At 34.5% G+C, this 19,390-nt stretch overlaps 1 protein-coding gene across 1 annotated transcript in view; it reads right to left on the reverse strand.

Annotated features, from left to right (window-relative positions):
- The window catches only part of CEP250 (centrosomal protein 250), a 38,360-nt gene extending 25,490 nt beyond the window's left edge, over positions 1-12,870 (reverse strand). The window contains exons 1-17 of the mRNA XM_015815584.1: positions 12,688-12,870; positions 12,167-12,223; positions 9,723-9,805; positions 9,215-9,380; positions 8,707-8,813; positions 8,213-8,473; positions 7,053-7,149; positions 6,450-6,548; positions 4,723-4,875; positions 4,412-4,590; positions 3,941-4,123; positions 3,079-3,223; positions 2,085-2,231; positions 1,697-1,927; positions 1,055-1,248; positions 508-635; positions 228-397 (exon numbers count right to left, since the gene is read on the reverse strand). Of these exons, the coding sequence (XP_015671070.1) occupies positions 228-397; positions 508-635; positions 1,055-1,248; positions 1,697-1,927; positions 2,085-2,231; positions 3,079-3,223; positions 3,941-4,123; positions 4,412-4,590; positions 4,723-4,875; positions 6,450-6,548; positions 7,053-7,149; positions 8,213-8,473; positions 8,707-8,813; positions 9,215-9,380; positions 9,723-9,805; positions 12,167-12,223; positions 12,688-12,870 (2,583 nt within the window). The remainder of the gene's footprint in view (positions 1-227; positions 398-507; positions 636-1,054; positions 1,249-1,696; positions 1,928-2,084; positions 2,232-3,078; positions 3,224-3,940; positions 4,124-4,411; positions 4,591-4,722; positions 4,876-6,449; positions 6,549-7,052; positions 7,150-8,212; positions 8,474-8,706; positions 8,814-9,214; positions 9,381-9,722; positions 9,806-12,166; positions 12,224-12,687) is intronic.
- Positions 12,871-19,390: the final 6,520 nt, after the last annotated feature.

The raw sequence follows: 19,390 nt of genomic DNA on the forward strand, positions 1-19,390 counted from the left end.
TTTTTGTATTTTTGTATTTTGTATTTTTTGTATTTTGTGTATATTATTTGTTTTTAATATGCTGTGAACCGCCCTGAGTCCTATGGGAGAAGGGCGGTATACAAATTAAAATAATAATAATAATAAAAATAATAATAATAATAATATAATTACCAAAAAAAGAATTGACCAGAAAGAGAATACCTAGGTTGAGATGAAACAAAGAAAATATAAATATAAATGCTTGCCAGCTTCTGAGAGAGTGTGTCCATTTCTTCTTTATGTACAGTGTAGCAGTGACTGAGAGTTTCTTGGTACTTCTGCTCTATCTGTGAGAGCTGCTGTGCTTTTTCTTCTTTCTCTTGTTCAACTTTTAATTTTGCAGCTTCCAGCTCAGCCCTAAGGCATTTCACTTCTCCTGAAATAATAAGCAAAGAAGAAATTAAATTTCTACTGAATCTCATTTTCCATTAACCAAGGAAAATATAAGTATTCTACTATTTCCCGAAAACTCCAACTATTTCTCACCTTGTATCACTTCTTTGGCCTGGCTAATTGCCTGAATTTTCATTTCCAGTTGATCTCGGGTAACTTCTAGTTGAGATAATTGCTGTTGAGCCTGGAAGAGATTTGATTCCAAAAGATCCTTTCCTGACCTACAAGATACAGACATAAAATTGGCATTTAGTCTTTCTTCCCTTTCTTGTATGAAACCTGAAAGATACAGTAAGAAAAAAATGTTACATTTGAAGTATTCCAGCTACAATCTCGATACATATAAACAATAATAACTTTAGTAAGTATCTATTTGTCAAGCTAATACCAGATAGCTAATATTTGGAAAGAACACACATTTTTGTGCATGCACTATATTGATTGTTTGATCTGACAAATCTGACAAATTATATGCATAATTTAAAACATGGATAAGGCTTGAGTAATGTAACTGCTACATATTTCTTAAGTTGCTTTTTACATGGGCAGAACTATCTCTAATACAAGAGATTTGTATTATGAGATACAAAAAAAATTTCAGAATCCAGATTACTATGAATTACTAAGAACACTTTCTTACCTAAATTTTGAGACCTGCTCTGTAAGAGTCAGTCTGTCTCTCTCAACAACTTTTAGTCGTACTTCCAAAGAAGTTTTTTCACGCATTAGCGATTCCTTTTCTCTAGAAGCCTTGGACAGCATTTCCCCTGTATGAATTAGCTCTTGATTTGCTTGTTCCAAACTAGCATGATATATTTCATTCTGATGATGAACCTACAAGAAACAAAAAAAAAGTCTCGTATAAAATAGTCTCGATTAATAGATGCCACACTAAAAAATATTTATGGTTTCATTATTCATAGTTTCATTATTTGTTTACTTATATGTATAAAAAATTGTATACTGCCTACTGGGATAAAACAAATACTAAAATCTACTACATCTTTTATTCTAAACTGTGTTATTCATCTTTATTTATTTAAAGAACTTTATATACTTGCCCATATTACAAACTACTACTTGGGACAACTCATAAAACAGATAAAAACAGGGGAGGGGAGAAACCTCACAATGAAAACTTCTGGCACCCCAGGCCAGCTTTCTTCCACCCATTAGCATATCACTTTGCTGGGCTCCTGCCTGATTCTACCCCAACCCTCGACCTCTGCCATAAGAAACAATGCTACTAATATATCTGTGCAGGTTACCTTTTAATACTCACTTGACTCAGCTTCTCATTTGCCTCTTCCTTTTCACCTGTTAATACTCTCAATTCATTCTGTAAGCTTTCCTGCAACTCCTCGGCCTTATGCAGCAACTGTTCCATGCGAAGCTTCTCTGCATTTAATTCTTCATTTGTTCTTTCTGTCTGGTTAAGCTGCTTTTGCAAGGAAGCCCCTCTCCTTTCCATCTGATCTACTTTGTCCAAGAGAGCCTGGTTTTCTTGTTCTAACTGAATGTAATGAAAGACCAACAATAAAGATAATCTTAGCTTGAGGAAACACTTGTTTCTATTCTGAGTTGAACACAAATCACTGAATTAACATATCCCTTATTTTCATACTACATGCTGTTCAACATAAAACAATTTATCTAGAATTTGTTCTTACCTTCAAAATTAGTTGGTTTAAGCTCACTTTATCCAGTGCTAGTGCTTCATTAAGGGCACTCATCTTTGTAACTGTATCATGAAGGTTAGCAGTTTCGGCCTTCAGCCTATTGTGCACACTGGTTAACTTTGCAAGAGACTCTTCAGCCTTACAGAATGAAACACACCAAAAACAAACATCTGTCAATTACTATGACAAATTTCTATTCAGTGGCTTGAACATGTGCCAAATTCTGCTCATCCAGTTATGGCCAAACAGTTTAATCTTGTGAGTAGCATTGGGGATACGGAGAAGAAAAGATGGTGTTGTAATTGCCTTCTGTGTGATGACATACTTCTATGCCTAATGTACATAGAACAGGACAAGTTTTTATATTTTAACCCACTTATTATAAGGAGGGAATACAAGTCTTATTAACTGGAATTATGTATAAATCTCAGGAAATAAATAACATAAATTACAATTTTTTATTAGCCTGACCATTATAGCCATTCCTCATTTAATGTCTTTACCAACCAATAAGTGCATTTATCACCACATTTTGTGCCTGACCCAAAAAACCTTCAGTGTGATACTAATTAAGCTCCGGTAAGTTTCAGGCAGCACTGTAGCCAGCAGGAGGATTCTAATCAACTAATTAAGGTCACAGAGCTGAGCTTGTTAACTTGCATTTAGCACTTTTTTAAGGAAGCACTGCACTGTGGAGAAAAGCAGCACAAGAAGAGATAGCTTGTTTAAGCAATCTTTCAGCCCTGTGAGGAGAGAGGGCACTCTATGAGAGAACACTATCTGAATGAGACAGCAGCTACCAGTGATCTTCACACCAATGTTCACTTACTCATTTTATAAGTAATGCCTAACAATCAAGTCATTAGAACAGAATGTAGTTAATAAATGCAGAGGGTACAATATGTAACATTTAATATGGCATTTATACTTTACACATTTCCAGTTTAAGTTCAAGTATAAGGTAAGAAAAGTATGTTAATAGTACCTGCTCTAATGCTGAAGCAAGTTCGTATTTTTCTTGCTTCATCAGTTCTCCATCAAGATGAGATTTTTCCAATGATTCTCTCATAGCTATCAATTCATTTTTTAATAATGAATGCTTTTCTTCAAGAGCATTTTGATCTTCCTGACTGAAAAAAAATATTTTAAAAAGGAAACTATACATGTATTTTTCTATTAAAACAGAGGTACATCTTTCATATTCTGTCCTAAGAAAACTGTTCTAAGAGTATTGAAAGCTGGTTTGCAGCCAAAGTACTACTAATTCACTCACAGTAGTACACAAAATCTACAAAACTCAAATACAGTACATAGAAGGGAATAGACAGAAAGAGCTCTCTAATTTTTTTTCCTGTTAAGCTGTATCTATAAACTGAAGATGCTTACTTATTTCCAGAATTCAACAATATTGAATATTGTTGCTTGTGTTAATATACTGGATAGTTCTAAATATACATAATCTAAATATACATAGAAAGATATATTATCTTGCAAGGTAGCTTGCATGGACTATCATGGGTAAAGGTTTAATTGCTTTTTGTGGAATACTAGCCAAAATGTGCGCAAACTGACTATATTCTACCCTAATTCTTCAGGATATGTTTCATCTGACAGTAAGGCTGGTAATCTAGTCAATACTATCACTATCTTACTAAAAACATTATGTTAAAGCCACAACTAGAACAACTAGATATATTTTTTATAGAAAATTAATCTTCCAACAGAATAAATGACAAAAGTTACAGTAAAAAAAAAGAATAGATGCATAATGAGGGAGCAGGTCATTTTTTAAAAGCAAATTATTGCTCTTTGGAGAATGTGTGAAGAAAACAAGCAAAAAGGCTCACATGTATTCTCTCTCACGCATTAGCCTCTCCAATTCCCCCTGTTTTTCTTCTTTCTCTCCATCTGCCATATCTCCTTTCAATTGTAGCTCTGTGTTACTTTGGCGTAAATGCTGGGCCTCCTGTTCCAAAATTTCCAGCTGCTGCTGCAGTTCTATTCTAGATTTCTCCAGGGTTTCATGGTCACTGTGAAACAGCAGCCTCCAGTTAAATAGTTGCTTATACTGCTGGAAATGAATAACAACTAACATGGCAACAACAAACAGGTACATAAGGTAAATGTTAATATAAATAATTAATAGTATCATATATTAAAGAATTACTGGCATCTCCCAGATATTTTGAGATTACAGCTCTCAAAATGCTTAATCAGGAAAGGCAAAAGAATTCCAGGAATTGCAAACTCAACACATCTAAAGGCAGCAAATTGGAGAAGATACTTTAAAGCTAGAGAAAGCTAACATAACTGCATACCTACGGTAAGTCTCCAGTACAGATTGTAAATGCTGAAGCTGGCTTGCATATGTGTCTCGTTCGCCTTCCAGTTGTTCTAGTCTATCTCTTAAGAAGTTGCACTGCTCTTCCTGTTGCTTTTGTTGTTTTTCCAAAGCAGTGGCAGAATCTTGACTTTCCAACAGCTGCCGCCTCAGTTGCTGCAAAAGAAAAAAAACAAGAAAATAAAGCTTAACAAAAATGTCTGATGAGCGAATGGAGAGTGAATATTTACAGACATCAAGTGTTGAAATTTTTATAGGAGAAAGTAGTATTCTTAACAATCCTCTTACCTCTACTTGATTTCTTCTCTTAGCAAGAACATCACGTAAAAGAAGAAAGGTGCCATCTGAATCACCAGTATTGGGTTCCGTGATACCACCAGGGTCAGCATACTGTTCAGCTTGCCTGATGCCAATTGTTGCATCATTCTCAATAATAAGTGCCTGAAATCCAAACCAATATCACTCTGTAGTTTTTCATATTAAAACCATCACCTACCTAGAATCTCCTACATAGGTTCTACTCTTGTGAAAGATTCTAATGGACAATGGCTAAGTCATTAACCTTATTCATACTTTCTATCTGCATGGAACCTTACCAAGTTGAAGCAAGACTGGGACATCTCAGTGTTACATCTGACATCCACTACCCATATGCTGTGTACTGCTTATAAGAATTAACTTGCACAGCAGAACTTGCAACTCATGAGATTGTGGAGTAACAGCCTGATTATGTAGATCTATAAGCAAATGCTCTATGAATAATGACACTATAGTCAGCGCTGAATTTTGGAGATGTACAATTGAACAAAAATAACCTTAATAACTGCTCCTCCAAATACCGCAAATCCAAATAATATGTAATGAGAGTGTCTGTATTTCCCAAGTCATGACTTACATAATGTGTGGAATATAAAACAACTCCCATTTAAATGACTATCATCACATAGTGCAAGATAGATTTTTCTGAAACAATGGAACATCGTCTCCAGGATGTCTCAAAGTAATAATACAGTATGGTTATTTTGTTATTAAATACAAAACAATTTTATGAACATATTTCCAATATATTCAGATAGGCATTGTCTTCCTTCTAAACCCCATAACCAACAATTTAACTTCTCTTGTGGAATAACAGAAAATATAACATGAAAGGGATCTTGTAAGTCACTTAGTCCAGCACCATGCTTATCCAATCTATTTGAAAGTCTCCAGTGAGTGACAGTCCACTCTGATTGGGCTCTGCTGATTATGTAATACAAGTACAACAAAATAACACCAATTTTGCTGAAGCTGCTCTGGTTACCAGAAGGCTTCTAGGTCCAATTCAAAGTTCTGATTATTACCTACAAAGCTTTTTATGGCTCAAGTCTCTGTTACCTTTTGGCACCAGGTAAGCGAGATAAAATTTGTCTGACCACTGCGCAAAGCCAAGTGGATAGTGAAAGAAGTCCTCCCTAGTGAAAAGGGTAAGGGGGGGGGAGAAAACTCCTTCAATAGGGAACCACCTGATGCTCGAACCAAGGCTGAAACCTTCTTCGTTGTCCTTTTGAAAAATATCAATATCATGTTCTTTAGCAGGTTTTGATATGTGGTGGTGGAGGGAGGTATAAGTAATCTGCTAATACAAGGAAGTGCCTGTGTTTTGGAGGGCAACATTATTTTGATTTGATTTAAAATTATGGGGGGGTTGGTTATTAAGAACCCCTATAGTCTGAGATGACAACATAAAAAATATTGTAAATCAATAAAACAAACATATCCGTAAGCAGGATACAGTAAATCTTTTGCATAAAGCTTTTCTATATTTTATAAATTGGGGGTCTGAAATGTAATGCCTGCTGTATAATAAACATATTTTTGTGATTGGCTATGTTATGAGTGGACAAAGGCCAGCCATACACTACAAAGTATGATCCTCAGTGTCCAAATGTGTACTTCTAGGTAATAGAATGTGATATTTAATTTATATTTTAAAAAGTAACAGAATCATGAAAAGATATCTAAATTATACCTACCTGGGTAATTTCTGTTAATACATGTTGCAGAGAAAAGATCTCTTCACTGATATCTTTGCTTGGTGTTTGGTCACAATCTATCTTCAAATTATTAGCCTTCTGAAAAAATAAAGTATTAGAATTAAATCATTGTTTATAGAATCTGAATCCTGACAAACAACTGAACTTAGAACATAATTTAATAGGAATACTGATTGACAACATATTGATAAAACTGCAATGGACATATCTCACTGGCTAGAATATATCATATGAAAACATACCAAAAGGAGTTCTACCTGTAGGATTACAGAGCAGTACTGGGAAATTAGTACTTTTTAACTAGCTATTAAAATTGATATTCAGTTTACATATTGCATACATGTTTTCAAACTATATTAGCAAAAAGAATTTTGGCTTTATAAAGGCACAACCTGTTTCCCCATTCCTATGGCATAATTATATAAACAGTAGGTATTACGGTTGTAGCAAATAGTACATTTCTTTTCAAAACATCTTGTGATCCAGCATTTAACTTGTGAAAGCTGTTATCACTAAAATGATACGAAGCAAGCTGTATAACATCTCTTCCACTGGATTTTCTCTAACTCCTTGACAACATACCAGAATTTCTACTGTCTCTCTTAGAGATTTCACCGTATTCTCCTTCTCTTCATTCTGTTTATGAGACTCTTCAAGCAAAGCAGTCAACTCCAGCACCCTGAAAAGAGAACAGCAATATTTATAGACTAAGATGTTTTGGCTAACACAATTTTATTTTGCTGCTTCTAAAAGTGGCTCATTGTCCCTGAAAGCTCAACATGAGAACATGAATACTGCACATAATTTTTTGCATTTAGGAATCCCAGCTTCTCAGCAGAGTCCCCATTTTTAAAATCAGAAAAAAATCTAATTACATCATTTACATTAATCTCTTGAAAGAGCAAAAGACCTTTATAATCTTTGTTGCCATTTACAATCAGTAGACTTTCCAAAGCCAAAGAGGGATTCCTGTATCCAATTTCTCAGTGTGCTAAAGCAGAAAGTTTATATGTTCAGACTAGTCATACAGGAACTAAATGCAACCATCTGGAAACCAAGTTCCCTCTCCAATATATCACTAATTGTGGTATAGTGGCCCAAGAGTCTACTTACATACAGACTTTTAATAGAAAAAACATCTCCAATCTCCAAAATGTTATTATTTTAAAATATAGCCTGTATATATAAAGCCATGCATTTTTACCTTCTTTATTCATACATCACAATTATCAGAAGATTTGCGTTTTTTCCAAAGAAGAATGAATCATATTGATTACTTATTTGGGCCAACAGCAAATACATCAAAGTATTCAAAATTTATGAAGAAATATACTGTATTCTCCTTCATGTAAGCTAAATTTTGGCATACATCAGTATGAATATATTTCCTGATCATTCATATTAGGCTGATTGTCCTTGTACAACATAATCCAGCACTGATTTATTGTGCACTGAATTTCTCTTTGTTCAAAATAATGAAAACAAAATAAATCCAAGTTACAAAGAACAGAGTAACTATAGCAAACCCATATTCTATTAGTTTTATCTTTCCAATTTGCCCTACTGTTATACCTGTTATACCTATTGTTAATTGGTATAATTCATTCCTACTACAATTCCTACTACAATTTGCAACAAAAATATCTTCCTTGAGAAAGTCTTGGCACTAACAGCCAGTGTAATTTGAATAAAGAACTACAAATGGTGGGAACAATTAGTGGACCTTTTAAATGGAAACTTACCTGCTCTGAAGATCTTCCTCTGCAAGATCTCCTTTGACATGTAATGCTCCAATTGCCTTTGCTTGCTGGTATTTTTCTTTCTCCATATTCATTTTCTCTAATTTTTTAGCAAGCTGTTGCCGTTCCTGCAGCTGGCATCTTAGGGCTGAATCTTCCAAATTCTTGGTCTCCCAAAACTGTGCATCCGAGCTCACATGGAAACAACTGATCACTACAGAGCCATAAAGCCTCACTTGCTCAGCTTTTAATTCAGACAGATCCCTGGAATAAAAATAAATAATGCTATATTCTACTGATCTGCAGATAGTGGAATTCAGCCTCTGATAAAATGAAAGTCTTCACAGGAAAGATGGAGTAGGTAAGAATTTTCCTTCCTATACAGCAGTGAAGGAAACATGTCATAATTCTTTCATTGATATACAGAAAAAGGGCATTTCTACATACAATTTAGTAGTATACAATTTCAACTGATTGAGGAATCCATTGCTCTTCACCTGTCAGTTGCTGTCTTCATTTCCAAAAAATGCCGACGTAATGTCACCACTTGCCGCCAAATGCCAAGAATACGATCGTGTTCAGATTGCCTATAGTGTTCAAAGAGCTAGAAACAACAATAAAATTACAAATAATCTGTTTTATCCCACAGTAGTAATTTGGTATACACTTTTTCAAAGGAAAAAAATATAAGCTTTTTAAAGCTCATAAACTTTATCCTTACTATTCTTTTTCTGTAATATGAATCAACTTTCAAGATATGGCTATGAGCTGATTATTAAGAAAGAAAAGCACTCATTTCCCATTTCCCAAAGATTGCTAGAATCACATACATCTGTTTATACCCTTAGTGCCGTTACAATATTTACCAACTTTCTTAATTTTTATCAGCAAATATCTGCTCAAGCTGAAGCATGGGGAATTTCTATCTAACTGGAATAGAAAACTTTCTAGGAAAAAATTACTTTCCTTATATTTTCTGTAATGTTCCTACAAATACATTCTTACCTCCCGTTCTTTGTGCCATTCACTCTCTTTGTGCTCTAACTCAGTTTTAGCTCTTGTCCAATCATCTGTTGATTTATTGATATCTTCCTGGAGTGCCTCATTCACTTCATTGGCTTTGTCCAAGTGTTTCCGAAGCAAGATATTCACTCTAGCCAAATTCTCACACCTGATATATAAAGTAATAATTTAAACAAATAAACATGATTCTGAGAAGATAAACTAGCATCAGTACAAGTACTCCTCATTTAGCAACCAAAATTGGGGCTGACAACTTGATCATTAAGTGAATCAGTTGCTAACTGAAACCACAATTGTGCTTATGATTTTCAGGTTTCTTTTGTTTTACATACCAGTAAAGGTCATAAATGCAAGAAATGGATGTAAAATTACTGTTTCAGTTACTTTTTGTAACTGATCAGTCACTAAATAAAACAATCACAAAGCAAGGATTGTCTTTACTGTAATTGTACTGTTACTCAACTCACTTGTACAGTTAGGTTTAACTCACCTCTGCTGTTCTTCTTCCAAATGAACCAATACATTTTCCATACTCTGTTCTACTTTGTGATTCCGTAGATGTGAATGAGAATCCTTTGTGAGAAAGTAAAGTCTTAATTAAACATCAGATTATAAAACACTGATCAAATGGATAATCAATGGCATAGTACTAAGCCATATTAATTTAATTACAATTAAAATAAGTGCATGGCTCTGAAGTGGGGATGGTTATCAGATTCCAGAAAACAGTGTTATGCCAAATATTGATAATAGGACTGGGAGGGATATGCATGATATAGAACGGCCCAAAGCATAAAAATATAAGAAGGAATAGGTCAAAATACATAACCTGAGGATTCCAGAGGATCTATAGAAATGCACTGAATATGGTGTCAATGAATAAGTTTTCAGTGGGGGGAAAAAAGCAAATACAATTTGAAAGGTATTATTGAAACCTGGTAAAATGAAATTCGTGAACTGAACGCAAGCAAGGAAGGTAAAACTTATTCAAAAGGAATACACCAGACAAAAGTTAACAGAAAATGGCATACATGAAGGAAGTGCACTCACATACTGATACCCAGAAATTTGAGAGAATTCAGTCAAAAACATATTTGTAAGAATACAAGAAAAGGAGTATTATTTTGAGGATGCCCAATAAACCACCAATTAGATGTGGATAATGATCTCCTGTACCAGGACTTTCAGGGGAGAATAATGATAATAATTCAATACCTGGATACAGGTAGTCCTCATTCAAAGTTACAATTGCACTGAAAAAAGTGACTTATGACCTCACACTTACAACCATAAGTGTATCCCCATGGTCATATGATCAATATACAGGTGTCACAGTGGAATTGAAACTACCACAATAGTTGGGGAAAGTTCACCCTGTGTTTCACTGCAGTCTATTGAAACCTGTGTCAGAATCCTCTTTGAGACCTGTCCCAAAGAAGCCACGGGGTCCAATGGTGGTGGAGGGGGAGACACCAAATGAGGAGGTAGAAATAGGTGAATGGGAAGAAGGCATTGACCAAAGCTACCAAGGTTTACAAAGAGCAAGCAGACAAATGACGCTCCCCTCAGAAACCTTTTCATGTTGGACAATTGGTTTATCTTTCAACGAAATATTTAAGGTTAAAATTTCCCAGTAGAAAATTGGGGCCAAAATTCCTTGGTCCTTTTCCTGTCACTAAAATCATTAACCCTATCACAGTGGAACTGAAACTACCACGATTGTTGGGGAAAGTTCGTCCTGTGTTTCACTGCAGTCTATTGAAACCTATATGACCTGTCCCAAAGAAGCCACCAGGTCCAATGGTGGTGAAGGGGGAGACACATTATGAAATAAAACGTATTCTCGATTCTAGGTTGTACAAGGGAAAGTTACAATACCCTATTCAGTGGAAAGATTAACCCCTTTCAGACACTACATGGGTAAAACGTACAAATGTGAAAGCAGATAGATTGATAAATAAGTTTTATGATAAATACCCTCACAAGCCTCGAAGGAATGCTTAACCAGCTTTTTCTTTTCCCTGCAGGAGACTCTTTCTTTCTGTCAACTTGTCAAATGAGCATGGCTGCAGCTATCTTCCTTATTCATTTTCAGTTGACACATTGAAAGGAGGAAGGGGGGATTGCCAGGTGCTTCGCTAGTCTAAATAAACTTTTGTCCCATAGGAACCAAGGTCATCGGCTGCTCCCGAGACTGCAGGCTGGGCGTTTCATGAAAAGCCCACCAAGAAGATGTATTGGGGAACGTAGTTGCTTGCATAGCCTTAGGAGTGGGATTTCTTAACTTTGTATTGGGGAATTGTAATGTGTGTCTTCAGACTTGGTTTCCCTTTTGACAAGCCAATACTTTGTAACCAATAAACATGTTCTTTGAGGAATTTCCAAGCATTTGTCAACCAATGTGTATTTATGACAATTGGCGCGTCCTGGAGTCATGTGATCGTCATTTGCAACCTTCCTAGATTGCTTCTAACAAGCAAAATCAATTGGGGAAGCAGGATTAATTTAACAACCATGTGAATCACTTAACTGCAGTAATTTGCTTAACAACTGCGGCAAAAAAGTTCATAAAATCAGGTGTGACTTACTTAATAACCATCTTGCTTAACAGTGGAAATTTTGGTTCCAGTTATGGTTGTAAGTCAAGTTGGGGGGAAGCAATACTGTAATCAAGGAACTACCAAGGGAAAAAATCCACACACCTACCAACGCTGAAGGGCAAGCTTCTATACATAAAGAGGGAGCAAACCCCACAGTCACTAGCACTGATGTTACCTAACCAGATAATGAAACATCTGCAAGTAAACAACCAAGCTCAGAGAGCACCAAGTATTCCATAAAATGTACTTCACACACCCTCCTCTCTTTTGCATGGCACATTGTTAGTAACACATAATTGCAAAAATCACAGTAGTCACTTCCAATATTACTCACACTGTTGGATTCCAGGCGCTTTTCTAATTCCTTGCACCAATTTCGATATTGCAAAACCTGACAAACAAAAAAATAGTGTTTATCTTTTTGTGTGCTACAACACATTTCAAACAGTTTCACATTTGTTATCAATTAACGCTTTCTCTATGTTTTCTCTTATAGGTAGCTGCCTACGTACATATATTCACTTATAAATTCCAGTTTTAGAATAATTTTCAAGCACAGGCTAATATTTTTTAAATGTATCTTTTATATTTATATCCTGATTTTCTTTCAGCAACTTAAAGTAATATTGCCACTGCCAATTTTATCCTCACACCTATTGTATTCTGGGGGAGGTTAAGCTGAAAGATAGGATTACCCACAAGTTGCTTAACTGAGTGGAAATTTCAATAAGGTTCTCCTCCATTCTTGCACAGCACCGTTATCAACTCAATTAACTCTTTTATTTATTTATGCATCTAAGAAGATACATCACCACTTTCTTTTGGGTGATACTGGTAACAGAAAGGCTTTTTTACCTTTGCCTGTAGCTTTTGAACAAGTACTGCCTGACGGTGTTGTGCTTCTTGTGAACTTTGTAGTTTATGACGATAGGATGCACAATTTTCCATCATCTGCTGATGTAATACTCTTATTTGGTCATCTGGCAACAAAAAGCCCTTCTGTGTTTTCATGCTGTTTAGTATTTTCTCTTCTTCCATCTATAAGAACAAAATCTGTATGAGCAAGATTGATTCCTCTCCTCTGGCAGCAAAAACTGCTCTGACAGCCTTTTCAATAACAAGCACGACTGTTTTGGCATTCTTTAAACAGATAAATAGGTAAGATACCCTGGACAAAAACTAGTCTGCTTTGTGTCCAGTACACAAATGAAAAATTAGAGGCGTTTAATATACCCCACAGAAATAGAAAAAAATAGGTATTTACAAAAACTAACTTCTCTAAAGTTCAGAAACTCATCCGTAGATTTCACAGCGAGAACAAACCTAATATTCGGCTTTACTCCTATAAATTCTTATGATCTTGGGGACCGCAAGTTCCCAGGCCTGCTAATGCCACTGAGCGTGGATCTCAGGTAAAGTCCGGAACAGCCCTCCCATCCAGAAGTCAGGATGCAGTTGCCTTTCTGGTCCTCCTCACCTGTGAAGCAGCGAGCAGGTAAAGCGGAGGGAGGGAGGGAGGGAGGGAGGGGAAAGAGCAGTAGGCCCAAAACTGCGAATCAGCTGTGCAGTATCTTTCCGAGCTTGCTTGCAGCAGCAATAAGCCAAATATATATATATATATATATATATAAATAAATAAATCCAGAAGCGACTTGTGGGAAATAGAGTTCAGTTCAAGGCGGTTGTAATTAAAGCTGCTCTTGAAAAACGACATTACCCATGAGCCCTTGAGCTCCGCTTCTGTACTTCTCCGCTGCCTCCTATTGGTTCAAAGGGAAGATGACACTGATGCAGAACAGCGGGAAGATGAACGTGTTTGTTTTTAAAAAAAACTCTCTTTCTAATTGGTCAACATAGCACGTATTTTAATATTGCTAGTAAATCTTCTGGTAAGATGATATATTCTGTGAAGACCAAAAGGTAGAAAGGAAAGGATTTTTTTCCCAGTCCTCCTATTCCTGTTATTTTTCTACTCATTAGATTTGCTTCTCTTTCTGATTCACTTTTTCCCCCCTTTGACTTGTGTTGTCGTCTCCCACGTTATTTAAGTGCTTTCGAATGGTGGTGTTGAAAAAGACTCTTAGGAATCGCTTGGACTGTAAGGAGAACCCAGTAGTCTTGCTTTTTAGCTAATTCCAAGGAAGCAAGATATCTTTGATGCTCAGTCTGGAGAGTAGATTAATTAAAATCCAGTTGCAGAAGTGGCAACTGAAATCAAGGTACAGTGATGAGTTTGAACTTGCTTGGAAAAATGATAAATGTTTGTGTGACAGGACAGAAATTTTCCTTCAATCATTTTTGCCTCTTTCAGTATGCCTTATTTCATTCTCCCTCACTACAGTATGCAAAGAACTTAAAATAACAAGGTTACTTAATTGTGTTGAATGTTGGAAATTCCAGAGCATAAAAAGGTCTTTTTGAAGAGTTATTCTTATTCAGAGGTTGTTTCACTTTGTATATTAAACCACAAACTAGATAATCATATGTTAGCCAAGGACATTGTTTGAGTCCAGAGTGTATGGTTACATTATTAGTGCGATATGTGGAACCAGAAATTTCAGTCAGTTGAATAAAACTATGATTAAATAGTTCATGTATGGATAGCCAAAGAGAGTTACTGTATTTTGCTTTTGATGAACAAAAAGCAATTTCATTTTTTTAATATTCTAAATCTAAGGCTCTACTAAACAGAAATAATACTGAATTATCTGTAGGTAAAGAAATTAGTTCACTGAACTAATTTAAAGTCTCAAATATTATGATTTCAAATAATAAAAAGCTTTTAATAAAAAGAACAATTTTTATTTATTCCTAACAGAACTGACAACTATATAATGGTAAAGTAGAAATAGTTTCAGGTTCTGCATTCTACAATCTTTGTTTCAAGATCTATTTGCAAAATCCCTCCCTAGAATTTCTTGCAAAAGAGTGTCTGCAAATCATAACAACCACTGCATCTTTCATCTCAAAACCAACATGTTTTACAGATTTCGTCTTTTATAACATCTATAAATTTACTAGCACTTCATTCCAGATAAGACACAGAAGTAGATGGTAAAAAATTATATCAATTTACTTAACAGTGTTTTTATATATATTTGGGGATTTTTTATCTTTCTTAGGGAATATTCTATTGCCTGCTAAGAAATGTTTCTATATGGTAACAGCTATACACCATACAAATAAGTTCCAAATGCAGAACTCCAGGTATGAGACCCTGCATATAATTCATATAATTGACAATTTTTTAAAAAATAATCTATATTAAAATATGCTATTTAAAATATTCATTTTCTAGCCGCATCTGACTATGTTAAGACAATCTAAAGTAAAACTTTTGAATTTTTATTTTTATTTTATTACAAAAATTCCTGTACAGATGACATACAGGAATGCAGTGATAAGTGAATAACAATTCTACAGGTATGAAACTTGACATGCATGACTAATCCAGATTTATTAATAGCATTTTTAAATAATAACATACATCCCGTGTTTTTTTAAAGGTGTGATACATGACCCCACCTATCTTAGGCTCACAACAAAACTGTGAGGCAGATAAGGTTGGCAAAGAATTACTAACTCAGAATCATCCAGTGAACGTTGTTTCAGAGATTTGTATTTGGTATATGCAATAGAGCATATTAATTCATTAACATAGAAATAATGGCATTACAGTGAAGCAGCATTAAGTAAACACTAATCTCGGGATAGACGACTGCTTAGCCCTGGCATTTTCTTCAGGCTTCTTCTCATCCCATTATCATCTCTTCCATCTCCAATTTTCCACTTGGAATGTATTTTGTTTGGCTAGTAACTTTTAACTTGTTAAAATTTGTCACTTAGTTGTTTGATTGATTTCTCCTGGAAATGGTATTGTATAAAAGAGGCATTTGCTCTGTCTTTGCCATTTTGTACAATGTTTTGGGAATGGGAGATTACCATAGGAGTTGAAAAAGCCCTCACTCCTATGACTGACAAAGAAGTAAATTAATTTCTTATGAAAATAAAATAAAGATACTCAGTACTTCTTTGAAGATGGTCACACAACTTTTTTTAAAATTTGCAATATTTGGCACATAGACCTCTTTTCTGGGAAATGTATTACCTAAAATTGGGATAATACTTTGGGCCCTGCTTCAAACTTTTATTTCTCCTTTTCTAAACTGCTGAAACAGTGATTTAATTTTGGAAATATTGCCCAATTTTCAATTCGCTGAATCAGCACAAAAACTATATACTGTGGCCCATTAGTGGTTTGAAGGCTAAGATTTCTGTTTGTACAATGGTGATTATGCTTATGCTTTCTTATGCCATTAGAGTAATGTACTGCTGTGATGAAAATTAATACTTGACATAAAATGTTTAAACATTTCTGATCAGAGTCATGAACTATTAGTTGCAGGAATAACCTTCCCATCTGCATATATTTTTCATAAAATACTTATTTTATTTTATTTATTTATTTTTGGATTTATATCCCGCCCTTCTCCCGTAGGACTCAGGGCGGCTGACAATCTATTTAAAATACATACAAAACAATACAAATTTAAAATTAATTAAAAGGAATATTTAAATATTTGTCGAATTTTAAAATATAATAATGTTTTTCTAGAAAGAAGACAATTTTCTGAAAGAAACTGGAGAAATACTCTAATTGCTTTGTATTAATAATTGGTATGTGTGGCAATATTATAATAAATATCCTGCTTGGAACAAATGGTAGTGATGGTTTTAATCATAATAGCTTTGGGCAAGGGGAATATAGGACAAAAAAGTGGAATATAGCACAAAAAAGACTGCCTTCACGGTCTAATTTTCCAATCAACCCGCCTCATATCTTTACATATTAAGGGAAAGGACAGTGACAAATCTGGTCATGTATCTTTTGTATCATCATACTTGTTTCTTGAAAAGAAAATTATATCAGCCGTTCTCCAAGCTTTGTTAAGCGCAATTGCAATTATCATTTGGTTCAAACCAAGAAGCATGTTGTTAGGAATTATATCTACCCAGAGCCAGTGAAATTAAATCAGTGTTAAATTAAAAATATATTTAATTATAGATACACATGTTGCAAACTCACCTACTTACATGGATCTCCTCACATCTATTTCCCCACCATGATTTGTGACATCTGTAAGTAATATATTCCACATCCATGAATTAACTTAAGGAAGGGGTTGATATGCTAACAAGCACATATTTGTTCCACACAGGTTTCACATCTTAGTCATAGGTTGATGCGTTTACTGTAGTTTTGAAAGAGTGTGTATATTTTACTCAATTAGAACTTGCTGGACATAGAATTAAAACTTATTGCTGTCAGCTAATTTTGGGGTGTGATTCAGCAGTTAGAATAGTTTGTAAAAGTTCCAGTTTGGTATCATGATGAGACAGGTGAAAGAAACCAGCGCTCCGGATTCCTAGCCCGATTTCGCTTGGTCTGGAAACCCCAAGGGATCGGAAAGTTGCCCTGGAGAGGCGAAGAAGGGAAGCCTTGGGATCTTGGAGCCAACGGTGGTCGGCCCAAACGAACTGAGTAATCTCTTCAAACGGACGGAAGAAAGAGACAAATAAAAAATAACTTGTTATAATGGACATATTGGAATATTATGAAATGCATCCAGGAAAACAATTGGCATTAATATTTCTAGATGCTCAAAAGGCATTTGATAATGTTTACTGGCAATTTATGACTCAACAACTAAAAACAATGGACTTTGGACAAAATTTTATAAATACGATTGAAACAATATATCACAAACAAACAGCAAAAGTGATTGTAAATGGAGACTATACAAAGCTTCAACATAAGAAAAGGCACAAGACAAGGATGTCCACTATCTCCATTGTTATTTATCTTAACTTTGGAAATTTTAAATAGAAATATTAGACAAGACCAAAAAATTAAAGGCCTAGAAATAAAAAGTGAAACTTATAAATTGCAAGCATTTGCAGATGATCTGGTATTCATCCTAGAGGAACCTTTAGAGATGATTTCTAAATTATTGGAAAAGATAGAACAGTTTGGAGAGATAGCGGGACTGAAGATAAACAGAAAAAAACTAAAATGATAGTTAAAAATCTTACAGATAAACAAAAAAACAAATGTCAGAAAAAATAGAATTACAAATGGTCAAAAAGGTTAAATACTTGGGAATATATCTAACAGCAAGATGTTCAATGATAAAAGAAGATAACTATATAAAATTACTGAATCAAATAAAACTTGACCTGGAAAAATGGGAAAACTTGCAACTGTCAATATTAGGAAGAATTGCTACGGTGAAAATGAATATATTACCAAAAATATTGTTTTTTATTCCAAATGATACCTATAAAACGGGGGGGGGGGATTTTGAAGACTTAAATTCCCTAATTTTGAAATTTATTTGGTAAGGAAAGAAAGCTAGAATTAAATTGAAAATGTTACAAGAAGCTAAAGAAAATGGAGGTTATGGCCTGCCAGAGTGAGTTTTATATTATCAAGCATCTATACTAACATGGATAAAAGAATGGATAACGCTTAGAAATAAAAGGTTATTGTTTTTGGAGGGACATGATTTACAACTTGGTTGGCTGCTTTCTTATGGTATGGGAAAAATAAAATTCATAAATATTTTCAAAACCACTATATTAGAAATGCATTATGTGAAAAAATAAAATGTAAAATATATTTGAAAATTCCAGGATGGCTTTCAACAATGGAAGCATTTGTACATCCAAATTTAATCAGTTTTGAGAAAATACAGACATATAAAGATATTCTAAATTCTGAAGGGAATTTAAAATCTAAACAAGAGATGGAAAATCAGGGTATTGATCTATCATGGTGGGCATATTTACAAATGCAAGTGAGATACGATAAAGATGTTAAATTGTACGGATTTTATAAAGAGCAAACCTTGTTTGATCAGATATTATTAACCTCTAATGAGAAATTAATTAAGAAAATGTATAACTTTTTATTGAATTTGAAAATGGAAAATGAACAAGTAAAAGAAACAAAACATGGGCAAAGAATTTTGAATATAATATAGATTTAGAGAAATGGTAAAACTTGTGGGAAAGAAATTATAAATTCACAATGTTAACCTCTTACAAAGAAAACCTATATAAAATGTTTCGCAGATGGCACCTGCCACCAGCAAGATTAGCAAAAATGTTTAAAAATATATCAGATAGATGTTGGAAATGTAAACACAAATCAGGTACTTATCGTGTATGGTGGACATGTGTTAAAGCAAAGAGATATTGGACAAAAATACATACTTGGCTAGAAAAGATGTTGGGAAAACATGTAGATTTTAAACTTGAACTTTTTTTATTAGGTATAATGCCAGAAAAGATTGATAAACAAAGTATATACTTCATTTTACATGTGATAACAGCGGCAAGAATCATATTCGCACAATATTGGAAAAATGAAAAAATACTACCAGAGGAAGAAGTACCGTATTTTTCGCACCATAAGACGCACCTGACCATAAGACGCACATCGTTTTTAGAGGACAAAAAAAAAGAAAAAAAATATTGTAACCGGCGGCGGCGCGGT

The sequence above is a fragment of the Protobothrops mucrosquamatus genome, unplaced genomic scaffold (assembly GCF_001527695.2).
Source record: "Protobothrops mucrosquamatus isolate PMUCROS unplaced genomic scaffold, P.Mucros_1.0 scaffold351, whole genome shotgun sequence".
NCBI classification, from domain to species: Eukaryota; Metazoa; Chordata; class Lepidosauria; order Squamata; family Viperidae; genus Protobothrops; species Protobothrops mucrosquamatus.